This window comes from Podarcis cretensis, assembly GCF_951804945.1.
Source record: "Podarcis cretensis genome assembly, chromosome: 8".
Lineage (NCBI taxonomy): Eukaryota > Metazoa > Chordata > Lepidosauria > Squamata > Lacertidae > Podarcis > Podarcis cretensis.
The window spans coordinates 20,865,577-20,877,660 of record NC_137177.1 but is presented as its reverse complement, the minus strand read 5'-3'; the positions used below and the strand labels follow the sequence as shown (position 1 = coordinate 20,877,660).

At 46.1% G+C, this 12,084-nt stretch overlaps 1 protein-coding gene across 1 annotated transcript in view; it reads right to left on the bottom strand.

Annotated features, from left to right (window-relative positions):
• Window positions 1-12,084, bottom strand: part of NFKBID (NFKB inhibitor delta) — a 30,398-nt gene that overhangs the window by 7,390 nt on the left and 10,924 nt on the right. Inside the window, exons 2-7 of the mRNA XM_079988190.1 lie at window positions 8,499-8,602; window positions 6,505-6,538; window positions 5,909-6,207; window positions 5,097-5,308; window positions 4,297-4,402; window positions 1,580-1,726 (exon numbers count right to left, since the gene is read on the bottom strand). Coding sequence (XP_079844316.1) covers window positions 1,580-1,726; window positions 4,297-4,402; window positions 5,097-5,308; window positions 5,909-6,207; window positions 6,505-6,538; window positions 8,499-8,602 — 902 coding nt within the window. The remainder of the gene's footprint in view (window positions 1-1,579; window positions 1,727-4,296; window positions 4,403-5,096; window positions 5,309-5,908; window positions 6,208-6,504; window positions 6,539-8,498; window positions 8,603-12,084) is intronic.

The window sequence follows — 12,084 nt, the reverse complement described above, 5'->3', positions numbered from 1 at the left end:
AAAGGGCAGGAGGATTACTATAAATATATACAGTGGTACCTCGGGTTAAGAACTTAATTCGTTCCAGAGGTCCGTTCTTAACCTGAAACTGTTCTTAACCTGAAGCACCACTTTAGCTAATGGGGCCTCCCGCTGTCGCCGTGCCGCTGGAGCACGATTTCTGTTCTCATCTGAAGCAAAGTTCTTAACCCGAGGTACTATTTATGGGTTAGCGGAGTCTGTAACCTGAAAAGTTTGTAACCTGAAGCATATGTAACCCAAGGTACCACTGTAGACCTTTTCCCTGCTGTAGTGACTATTGCATCATAGCCTGTTTCATTGTGTTTTAAAGGTGCTGTAAGCTGCCTCAAGATCATCAGTTGGTCGACAGGCTATAAATACTCCTAAACAAATAAATAGCATTTTATCGGATACCCATTGTCCATGCGTGGAGATCAAGCGATGGGGAAAGCATTGGACTGCTGTATGTGTTATCGTGCTGCTAACATTTGCAGGAGTATAAAAAGGAACAAATGACGGAAACGCTGCTGCAATTTGAACTCTGCGATGAGGCACCGTGAGGCCCAGATCCCACCAACCCCAACTATTGGCCCCGCTAGCTCATGGGAGCTGGAGTTGGTGGTGGCTGGGTGCTGTAGTGGAGAGCCAGTGTGGTGTAGTGGTTAAGAGCGGTAGACTGGTAATCTGGGGAACTGGGTTCGCTTCCCCGCTTCTCCACATGCAGCTGCTGGGTGATCTTGGGCTAATCACATTTCTCTGAAGTCTCTCAGCCTCAATCACCTCACAGAGTGTTTGTTGTGGGGGAGGAAGGGAAAGGAGAATGTTAGCTGCTTTGAGACTCCTTTGAGTAGTGATAAAGCAGGATATCAAATCCAAACTCTTCTTCTTCTTCTGAAGGAACGGCCCAGCTGCTGCCCTTGAGCTTTTGCCACCTGAGGCGATTGCCTCACTTTACCTGATGATAGGGCTGGCATTGTTAGCAGCGATGGGGCGATAGACAGCTGCCTTGTACTGAATCAGGCCATTAATATTGCCTGCAGTGACTGCCAGAGGCTCTCCAGGCTTCCAGGCAGGGAATATTTCCCACAGGGGCATAGCTAGCTGCTCCAGCACCTGGAGCAGCGGGGGTGGGGTGATCCGCGCACGGGGGTGGCTAGGCGATCCACATACAGGGTTGGCATGGCGAGCTGCCCACAGAGTCCACCTGGTGGACGCAAGCCCCATGCTGCCATTTTGGGCAGAGTGGGGCCCTGAGCCACTGTGTCACTCCCAGGAGAGATGTGTGGCTCGGGCGTGCTGCAGGCCAGACCCCGTGGTAAGTGCTGCCCCCCGTGGTGTGCTATTTTGTCACCCCCCTCAAGGATGACACCCGGGGTGGACCACACATCCCGCGCCCCACTTCCTATGACCCTGATTTCCCAGCCCTACTGGGAGATGCCTGGGATTGAACCAGAGACCTTCTGCATGCAAGGCAGGTGCTCTACCACTGAGCTATGCCTTTCCCCTGTGGCGCTCCAGGTATTGTTGGGTAGCGACTCCCATCATTCTTAAATGTTGGCCATGCAATAGGGACACTCACCTCAATGACACTGGGCAGCCCATAGGTGGCGCCAAGGTGCAGCACAGTCTGCCCCTTCTGGTCTGCAGCGTTGACGTCTGCTCCCAGCACGATCAGGTCCTTCACGATCCCAGGTTGATTTGCTGCAGCCGCCACTAGCAGCGGAGTCTGGGTGCACAGAGAGGAATAGCAGTGAGTGGCTGCGGCTGGGAGTGGCAGAGCTCAGCCTTGCCAGGCGCCTGGTTCTAGGCAGCTATCTAGGGCAGCAGTTGATAGGCAACAGGCAGCAGTTGACAGAAGGGAACATTCGCTACTTCAATGCATATACACCAGGCGTGCAAAGCCTGTTTCAGCCTGAGGTCTGCATTTCCTTTTGGGCAACCTTCTGAGGGCCACATGCCAATGGTGGGAGGGGCCATAGGCAAAAGTGGGCGGAGCAATGAATGCAAATATCACCTTTGTAGCATAGGCTAAGTTTCTGCACACCCATCACCCATCCCAACAAGCAAGAGGCATTAGTGGACTGCAAGGTGTTACAGGGGAGCTGGACAGGAGGCACATTTAGTGAAGAGCAGAGAGATAATAATAATAATATTTATTTATTTATTTATTATTTATTTATTTATACCCCGCCCATCTGGCTGGGTTTCCCCAGCCACTCTGGGCGGCTTCCAACAGAATATTAAAATACAATAAAAAGCTTCCCTAAACAGAGCTGCCTTCAGATCTCTTGGCTTCTCACAGGGAGGGACACTGAGTTCCTGCACCGAGGGCCCTCTGGCAGTTCCCTCACTGCAAGAAGTGAAGCCACAGGGAACCTGCCAGAGGGCCTTCTCAGTAGTGGTGCCTGACCTGTGGAATGCCCTCCCATCAGATATCAAGGAAATAAACTACTCTCTGGCTTTTAAAAGACTTTTAGAAACTTCCCTAAACAGGACTGCCTTCAGATGTCTTCTAAATGTGAGACAGTTGTTTCTTTCTTTGACATTTATTTACTTTTTATCCCTTTATTTTATAAATTGCCTGATGGGTTTTAAAATAGCTGTCACAGCAGGATGCAATATGGAATAACAGAGAACGTAAATTGAATTTCTAAACATGTATGAACCAGAAATGAAGTACATATACCGTTAGAATGGCAGAGTAAGTGCATTTGAAAACACACACAAGAAAAGAAATCAGAATAATCAGTGAAAGTCACAACAAATAGGTTGCCTGAATAGAGTGATATTAATCTAAGATACTCATAGCAGACCCTCTGAAAAGAATGGACATAACTCCATGGACTGGTGTTTGACTGACCTTGGATATATTCCAGCAAATATGTAGCTTATGAAATAAATTCTAAATGCTATAGGGCTGTCGCCAATGCTAGTCCTACTTAGAGTAAGGTAAAGGTAAAGGTACCCCTGCCCGTACGGGCCAGTCTTGACAGACTCTGGGGTTGTGCGCCCATCTCACTTAAGAGGCCAGGGGCCAGCGCTGTCCGGAGACACTTCCGGGTCACGTGGCCAGCGTGACATCGCTGCTCTGGCGAGCCAGAGCCGCACACGGAAACGCCGTTTACCTTCCCGCTGGTAAGCGGTCCCTATTTATCTACTTGCACCCGGAGGTGCTTTCGAACTGCTAGGTTGGCAGGCGCTGGGACCGAGCAGCGGGAGCGCACCCCGCCGCAGGGATTCGAACCGCCGACCTTTCGATCAGCAAGTGCTTGGCGCTGAGGCTTTAACCCACAGCGCCACCTGCGTCCCTCCTACTTAGAGTAGACCCACTCAAATTAATGCGTCAAGCCTATCTTTAGATCCATTAATTTCAGATAAGTATGCTGGATTCAGATGATAAGCAAGGAGATTCTGACTAAACATTAGGAAGAACTTTCTGATGGTAAGAGCTGTTTGACGGTGGAATGGTCTCCCTCGGGAGGTGATGGACTTTCCTTCCTTGGGGGTTTTAAGACAGAAGTTGGGTGGCCATCTGTCAGGGATTCTTCAGCTGTTTTTCCTGTATTGCAGGGGGTTGGGCTAGATACCTCTCTGGGTCCCTCCCAACCCTACTGTTATGTACTAAGCTTGGATCCTAGAATAATAGGCAGGTAGGATCCTAGAATGCAACAACTGATTGGCTTGCAAGAGAAGTCCAATCAGGCTCCAGGAAGAAGTTAATCAGCCTATTAGGCTGGTAGGATCCTAGAATACAACTGATTGGCCTGCTGGAGAAGACCAGTCAGGCTCTAGGAGGGAAGCAGAATCAGCCAGTCAGATGGGACTCATTGTGTAAATAATGTACAGTCATACCTCGGGTTACAGACGCTTCAGGTTGCGCGATTTCGGGTCGCTGAACCCGGAAGTACCAGAACAGGTTACTTGTGGGTTTTGGCACTTGCACATGTGCAGAAGCACTAAATTGCACTTTGCGCATGCGCAGAAGTGCCGAGTCGCGAACCGCACGTGGGCAGATGCGGCGCTGCGGGTTGCGAACGTGCTTCCCGCATGGATCACGTTCGCAACCCGAGCATCCACTGTATATAAAAGCCTACAGTTTTGGGGGAAATTCAATCACTGTTTTACAAGCTGCAATAAAGAGCATGAAATCACTGCAGGACTCCGAGTATATTTCACCTACAATTCTATGATTCTATGCGTAGGACTTAGTTGGAGACAACCCTATGAGACAGCTGGAGAAAGATATTCATGTGCCTCCTCCATGCAAGGAGAATTAAGCCCAGGCCTCATCCTCACCTTCCCCCTGTGCTCTTTGACGTCAAGCTGGCCACACTCCTGGAATACCTCAGCGGTAGCATATGCCAGCGGCCGGTGTCCTTTGGCCACATATAGATGCAGAAACCTGAAGAGGAGAGGGGCACGGAATAGTTTAAGAACTTGGTGGTCGGCAGACAAGACTCTTCTCCCCTGACAATGCCGCGAGAGAACTGCCTAACATAGTGGCTGGACTCTCGGACTAGGACTAAGGAGACCCTAGTTCTGATCCCTGCTCAGCCATAGATTCCACACGGGCCAATGGTTCTCCCTCTTTCTCAGAATTAGCCTGCCTTGCATGGTTTTTGGGAGGATAAAAGCTGGGGACAGAACCACGTGTAGAAAGGTGGCATCTAAATGTCAAATAAATGTAATAAACACACAATATAACCATCCGTACGTGTATAAGAACCAAATTTTGAAACAATGACTATAAACAGAAATAGAGTACATTTCACCATAGTGGGGAAGACTGTGCTGAGGCATACCTGCTCAGAGTCACTAAATTGTTCATGGGCAATTTCCCTACTCTCCCTTCTTAAGGTTCTTTGTCTTTATTTGTCCAACTAGGGTCATATCCACATGTGATCATACATTTAGAGCACATGCCTTCCCCCAAAGAATCATGGGAACTGTAGTTTACAGCTGCTATAAAGTAGGACACACAGCCACCTTACTTCAAAGGGGACAAAGTGAGGACCCGAGTGGGATGGTATTCAAAGCAATTTCCTGGTGGGGTGGGGTGGGTTGTAATCAGTGCCCTCACCACCGGCAACACTTACGTGTCTCCATCCTCATCTTGATGTAGCAGAAGAGGCAGTTCTGTGTTCCGGATCTCGGCCCGAGCTTGGGCCAGTTCCCCAGCATCCACTTCCATGGATGAGGCAGGGAAATTCTCCAAGGGAAGGAGGCATGGGTTGTTCATTTCTTGCTGTAGGCAGATGCCCCCAGGAGCGGGGAAGAGGTCCAAAGGCCCCGTTTCAGAGACTGCAGTCTGTGTGGAAGAAACCATGGTAAAGAGGCATTGCAATATTACCAATCTTTCCCCCCCAGATATACGCCAGGGTTGCCAATGTGGGCACATATATGCTCACAGAGGCGTTCCCTGGCATTTCCAGGGCCCCCTCCTCCCACCAAAATTAGGCTTGGGAACAGCTTCTGACTCTGAACCGCCCTGGGGCAAGCATTCCACAAATGGGGAATGGAGGTACATTCCCAAGGATATCATTGGAACAGGAAAACTGCTGTTTAAAAAACAGATTAAGATGATAGTGTTATGTATTGAAGTTCTCACCCTGGCCACCAGGGGTATTGTGTATATAGTTTTCACTCAGGTCCACGTTAAGTTAATTTAGGCGGGAAGCCCTGGGTTGTTGTTGTTGTAATGTTGACAGCCAGCTGCCTATAAAAGCAGGCCGGCTGAGCTGTTTGCAGTTCAGTTCAGTTCCAGGTTACTTATAAAGAACTACTTAGAGAAATCTCTGTGTCGTCTGCTACGTCCACCCACAATCTAATAGATAGCATGAGACCTTTCCTTGTCTCCAGTTTGAGCCACTCCTCACCCACGCACATCCCCTCATAATTCCACATTCACCTCATAATCCACTGCTGACGCCATCTTGGAACCGTACACTGCCTCGGTGGTACTAGGTCCTCCTGGCCCATAAACACTGGCTTCCAAAGAAGTAAAGGGGTTGATGATGCCATACTGGGGCCCTGGATGTGGAAGGAGGTAGTTCTTGGTGGGGTCCACTGGCTGGTAGTGGCAGTCGGCAAGGAAGGCTGCTTGGCTTGAGGTGTCTGGCTGCCAGGTGGGAAAGGCCGCGACTGGGTAATCGGGAGCGGCTGTCTGTCCTGGAGTAGGTCCTCTTCCCTCAGCTGCTCTGGGGGGCTCTAGGAAGAGGGACTCAGATGAGCAAAGAATACAGAAGCAGAAGAAAAGCCCTGCTGGATCAGGCCAGTGGTCTCTCTAGTCCAGCATCCTGTTCTTACTGGGGCCAACCAGATGCCCATGCGAAGCCCAAAGTCAGGACCCGAGCTCAAGACAACCTCTCCCTTCCTGTGGTTTCCAGCAACTGGGACACAGAAGCATACTGCCTCCACCAGTGCAGACAGAACGTTAGTAGCCATTTCAGGCGCACCGACTCTATGGGGGAAGAAAAGCATCCCAGTGTGTCCCTATCCACTCACCTGTTCGGTTGGCTTCAAAAACTCCCGGGGGTACCTGCAGAGGAAGAGTAAAAAAAGAGGATCAGTAATGAGCCTGGTAAAGGTAATAAAGCGGTTGTGTCTGGACCAGTGTGGTGTAGTGGTTAAGAGTGGTGGACTCGTAATCTGGTGAATCGGGTTCGCTTCCCCGCTCCTCCACATGCAGCTGCTGGGTGACCTTGGACTTCTCTGAAGTCTCTCAGCCTCACTCACCTCAAGAGTGTTTGTTGTGGGGGAGGAAGGGAAAGGAGATGGTTAGCCGCTTTGAGGCTCCTTAGGGTAGTGATAAAATGGGATATCAAATCCAAATGCAAACATGCTATGGTCGTCACCCTAGACTAGGCTGCCCCTTAATCTGACCCCAAATGTTCATTCGTATGGTCCCCAATTCATAACGTAGGAAGAAGCCACCTTCTGCTGAGTCAGAACAATGGTCCATCTACCCTCATGGACGATGGACCAATGTTCTGATTCAGCAGAAGGTAACTTCTTCACATGTTATGAATTGGGGACCACGTGAATGAACATTTGGGGTACGTTCTGCCCTATGTGGTGGACCTGTAAAAGGGTTGGGGAAAAAATGTTTTAAAGTACTTTTCAAAAACAAACAGACCAGAGTCCTTTTTGTTGGGGATAATTCAGATGAAAATTCCCAGGTGTCAAAAAAGATTATTTATGTATGCCTCTTCTGTGGTCTGTGTTTTGTTAGCCCCAAAATGGAAAACAAGCAAAGTCCCAGCTAAAGAAAAATGGCACCTTAAACTGATAGGACATATAGAATAAGAGAACAAGAAGAACATACATTTAAAGAAGATTGGAAAATGTTTATTGAATATATGGGGTGGAGGAAATTGTGTATATTTGAAAACATGGGCAGCATTAAGATAAATTCAACAGTGTAAATAAGTTTAGGTGGATGTAATAATGGAATATGGAATGGTTTAATTTATATAAAATATGCAGGGATTTATGCTATGCAAAATGAACCAAGGAAAGAGAAGAGGTAAGGTCATTGATATTTTAAGGTTTAACAGAAAATTTAATAAAAATTATGGGGGGTGGAGGAGAACATTGGTCCGTCTAACTCCACTGACTGGCAGTTGCTCTCTAGGGTTTCAGGCAGGATCTTCCCCCAGCCCAACCTGGAAATGCTGGGGATTTTATTTGGGATTGAACCCTGGGCCTTCTGCATGCAAGACAGAAGCTCTAACACAAGGCTAGAGCCCTCGTCTCAAAGAATGCAAACCAGGTGCAGCTAGCCTAGGTGACGGACCCTAACTTAGAAGGCTGAGACAAATTCATTGGACGAGAAGGCTGCCAACAGGTACCAGTCATGATGGCCACATGGATCCTCTTGTTAGAATTCCTGCTCCGTGATTGCAGTCATGGGATTGTTGTCTATCACATAACGGTGTATGTTTTGACTCCACAAAGTGGGAAGTGACGGAGACAGGATGTTTGTGTTACTGTGTTCTGTGAAGTGGAACTATTGTCCTTTGTTCTTTTTCTCTTTGCTGTCTGATGCTAGAGAGAGAGAAGGAGCCATGTTGCAGTGCTCCATGTGTATTTATATGTAAATAAAGTAGATTAGCCAAAATGCTGAGTTGCTGAGGTCTGTCACACGAACTGCGAAGACTCTGCGGATCCCTAAGTGTGCCGGTGTCTGTTGGCATCGGTCGCCGTTGGCATCGGTCAGGCTGAAGAAAGCTTTTGAAGCTCCCAAACGATTGACCAGGAGGGAGAGAACATGCCAGTTGGGCATGTGTCTCTGCCAGGGTCCTACTCAAGTGCAGGACAAGCTCCTGACACCTCTATGCTCAGAAGCAACAGCCACTGAATGCTTGCTGTGGGGAGCAATAGCAACAGGAGAGGGCTGCTGCCTTGCTGTCCTGCTGGGAAGTTTCCTGGAGACATCTAGCTGGAAGGGGCTGCTGGAAGCAAGGAACAATTGCAACTGGTTTCAGCGGATGACTCACCTGGGGTCCAGTGCTGTGGCCAAGGACCATCTGCTGTTGCCTTTTTTGTTCCAGTAATTCCCGCACAGTCTGGGGTGCTAAACTGCTGCGTGGAACTTTGCAACCTGAAAGCAGAGAGAGCAAATGGAGTTGTCAGTATTGAGAGGAGGACAGCACTACCTTAGGATCAGATCATTTCCTAAAAGCATGCAAGCATCCCACCTTCAGAGTGTCTATTTCAGGGGTAGGCAACCTAAGGCCAGTGGGACGGATGCAGCCCAATCACCTTCTCAATCCGGCCTGCGGACGGTCTGGGAATCAACGTGTTTTTACATGAGTAGAATGTGTCCTTTTATTTAAAATGCATCTCTGGGTTATTTGTGGGGCATAGGAATTCGTTCATTCCCCCCCCCCCAAAAAAATATAGTCTGGCCCAAAACATGGTCTGAGGCACGGTGGACCAGCCCACGGCTGAAAAAGGTTGCTGACCCCTGGTCTATTTCTTTTTTTAAAAAATGATGTTTTATTGAATTTTAACAATAAAAAGTTATAAAACAAGCAGTAAAGAAAACACAAGAAAAAATACAAAAACACAAAAATACAAAATACAAAAAATACAGACAATTAACATAAAAAAACAAAAAAACCCCAGAAAAACAAAAATCCCTTTTTTTTATCTTCTCCTCTTTAGTTAACTTATTTCCTGACTTCCTCACGCCTCCCTTTTTTGTATTCCACTGAAAATTTAATTCAGAAAATTCATTAACTTCAAGCTTTCAATTACCATCAGTCCATTCTTACATAGTCTTTTACCTTGTTACTAGAACCCCTTCATTTCATTTCAATGTCATCAACATTCAAAAATTTTACAATGTTTCTGTAAATAGATTTTAAATTTCCTCCAATCTTCTTCCACCAACTCTTCTCCCTGGTCTCGGATTCTGCCAGTCATTTCCGCCATTTCCATATAGTCCATTACTTGCATCTGCCATTCTTCCAGGGTGGGTAGATCTTGTGTCTTCCAATGCTTTGCGATGAGTATTCTTGCTGCTGCTGTAGCGTACATAAAGAAAGTTCTATCCTTCTTTGGCACCAATTGGCCGACTATGCCCAGGAGAAAGGCCTCTGGTTTCTTCAGGAAAGTATACTTAAATACCTTTTTCATTTCATTATAGATCATCTCCCAGAAAGCCTTAATCCTTGGGCACGTCCACCAAAGGTGAAAGAATGTACCTTCAGTCTCTTTACATTTCCAACATTTATTATCAGGCAAATGATATATTTTTGCGAGCTTGACTGGTGTCATGTACCACCTGTACATCATTTGACCCCTGGTCTATTTCATCAGTGGGGAAGCTACAGCCTAGTTAGCCCCACCAGGCCTCACCATTTGGCCCATGGGGCCATTTTTGCCAAGCCATACTGACGTACCCCACTAGGGCATGTTGAAATTTCAAAAAAATGAAGGGTGCTGAAACATTGTGACATGACTTGGGAATTCAAAATATATTTTGGTTAAATTAATATAATTTAAGTTACAGATAGGTAGCCGTGTTGGTCTGCCATAGTCAAAACAAAAAAAATTCCTTCCAGTAGCACCTTAAAGACCAACTAAGTCAGTTCTTGGTATGAGCTTTCGTGTGCATGCACACTGTATCTGAAGAAGTGTGTATCTGAAGAAGTGTGCATGCACACGAAAGCTCATACCAAGAACTGACTTAGTTGGTCTTTAAGGTGCTACTGGAAGGAATTTTTTTTGTTTTAATATAATTTAGTTTGGCTTGGTAAGTAAAAGCTGTATAAAATTGTATAGAAATCATGAAAAATGATTTGCCAAGTTAGATTACATTCCTATTATTCTTATTGTTAAGCATTACCTGACATTTTCAGAAAACAAAATTGAAATTCTTTGGCTTCCCGAAAGCCTCATGTGCTTCTTCGTCAAATGTAGACTTTCAAGCTAAATGTTGTCCAGTCACAAAAAAGAATAACAGCTCTGAATTTCTCACACCCCAAAACTTATTTGTAAGACCCGTCACTGAAGAAATTTGAAAAAATTAAGTTTCAGCAACTAAAATGGCACTCCCTACCACACCACTCTTGATATAACATATGATATCAGTCAGGTGTAGGGGAGGTAAATCTGCAAATTCCTACTGAAAATAGGGTTTGAAGGCCCTGCCAATCACCTGAATGTTGGCTTTTTCAAAGCCCTGTGCATTTTCCAGGCAGAGGATGTTAGGTGATTGACAGGTAGGTGACCACACCTGTCAAAGTTGGCCTGACTGGGGATGAGAAAGCTAAGAATCTGATCTACTAATCCAATCCATTTCCCCATCCCTGGTCTACTTGAAAACAGACCCACAGCAAAGCTTCCCTGCTTGCAGAAAGCTAACCTGTCAAGAAAAGGAAAAGCATCTTCCTCATGATGCAACAACTTCCCTGCACAAAGTCTAAAAGGAAAGTTAAATGGCATACGTACCCCAGAATTGTTTATAGTCTGCACCTAGCAAAACTGCACCCAGCTAGCACAAACCTTGCACTTAGAAAAGCTGGTATCTGCACTTCTTGCAGAAAAGATGGTGAACATTTTCAGACCAGCACATCTTGAGTTATTTTGCCACATTCTGCTTCCACTGCATATTGCAGGGCAAGGTAGCTCTACCCTGCAACTAACAAAAATCCTATTTTGGACCTAGTGCTAATTACTGCTTTTTCACATTGCAACTGCAGAATTCTCACACTGCTCTGATTCCACTATTTCAGCATGTCAGGGGCAGAGATGTGTGAATAATATGTCAATGCCTATTTCTCTCCATTTCTCACTTTTCCAATCTGAAGTTCACTCTCCCACATTTCTACATTGGCCTGCATTTTTTTTTTTAAGCTCATGAAAATTCAGCAGCTTTTCAGTGTGAATTTTTCCTAACAAACAAAATTTCAATATCTAATTTTCCCTACTGCACACAATTCTTGCAAGCCAGTTTCCCTTAATATAATACATTTGTATGTTATTTCACCAATTTATGCATTTTTACATGCACTTTACTGCAGTATATGCTTTTTGTCCATATCGTATTTTCCAATGGGAATGTGGTCTTGAGACTGGTCTGACTTCCTCATCCATTCTGTAGGAAATTGTAGCTCTGTGAGGGGAATAGGGGTTTTCCAGTACTCTTAATGAACTACGGCTCCCAGAATCCTTTGGGGGAAGTCATGATTTGTTTGTAGGATTAGACAATGATGGCTGTCCAATGAGCATTCATTCTGATTTGTTTGCGGGGAGGTTAGATGACATTACATCAACGAAAGTGTTATCTCACACCTCCCAGGGCATTTCCCCATCACTTTCCTTTCTTTTTTTATATATAAAAACCCAGATCTTTGGGGGGGGGGAGCAGTTTTCTTGCACAATTCAACTACAATTGCACAACCTGAAATTGCTAGTACGTGCTTGCATCCCATTCAAGAATAGTAACAGTCCGGAAGTGCCCTTGAAGTATTTGCTTTATTCATCAACGTGAAGAAGCAGAATATGTCAAAGCAAAATTAGACATTCCTATGAAGCAGATCCTTCAAAGACTGTCCATTTCAGCTTTCCAGAAAT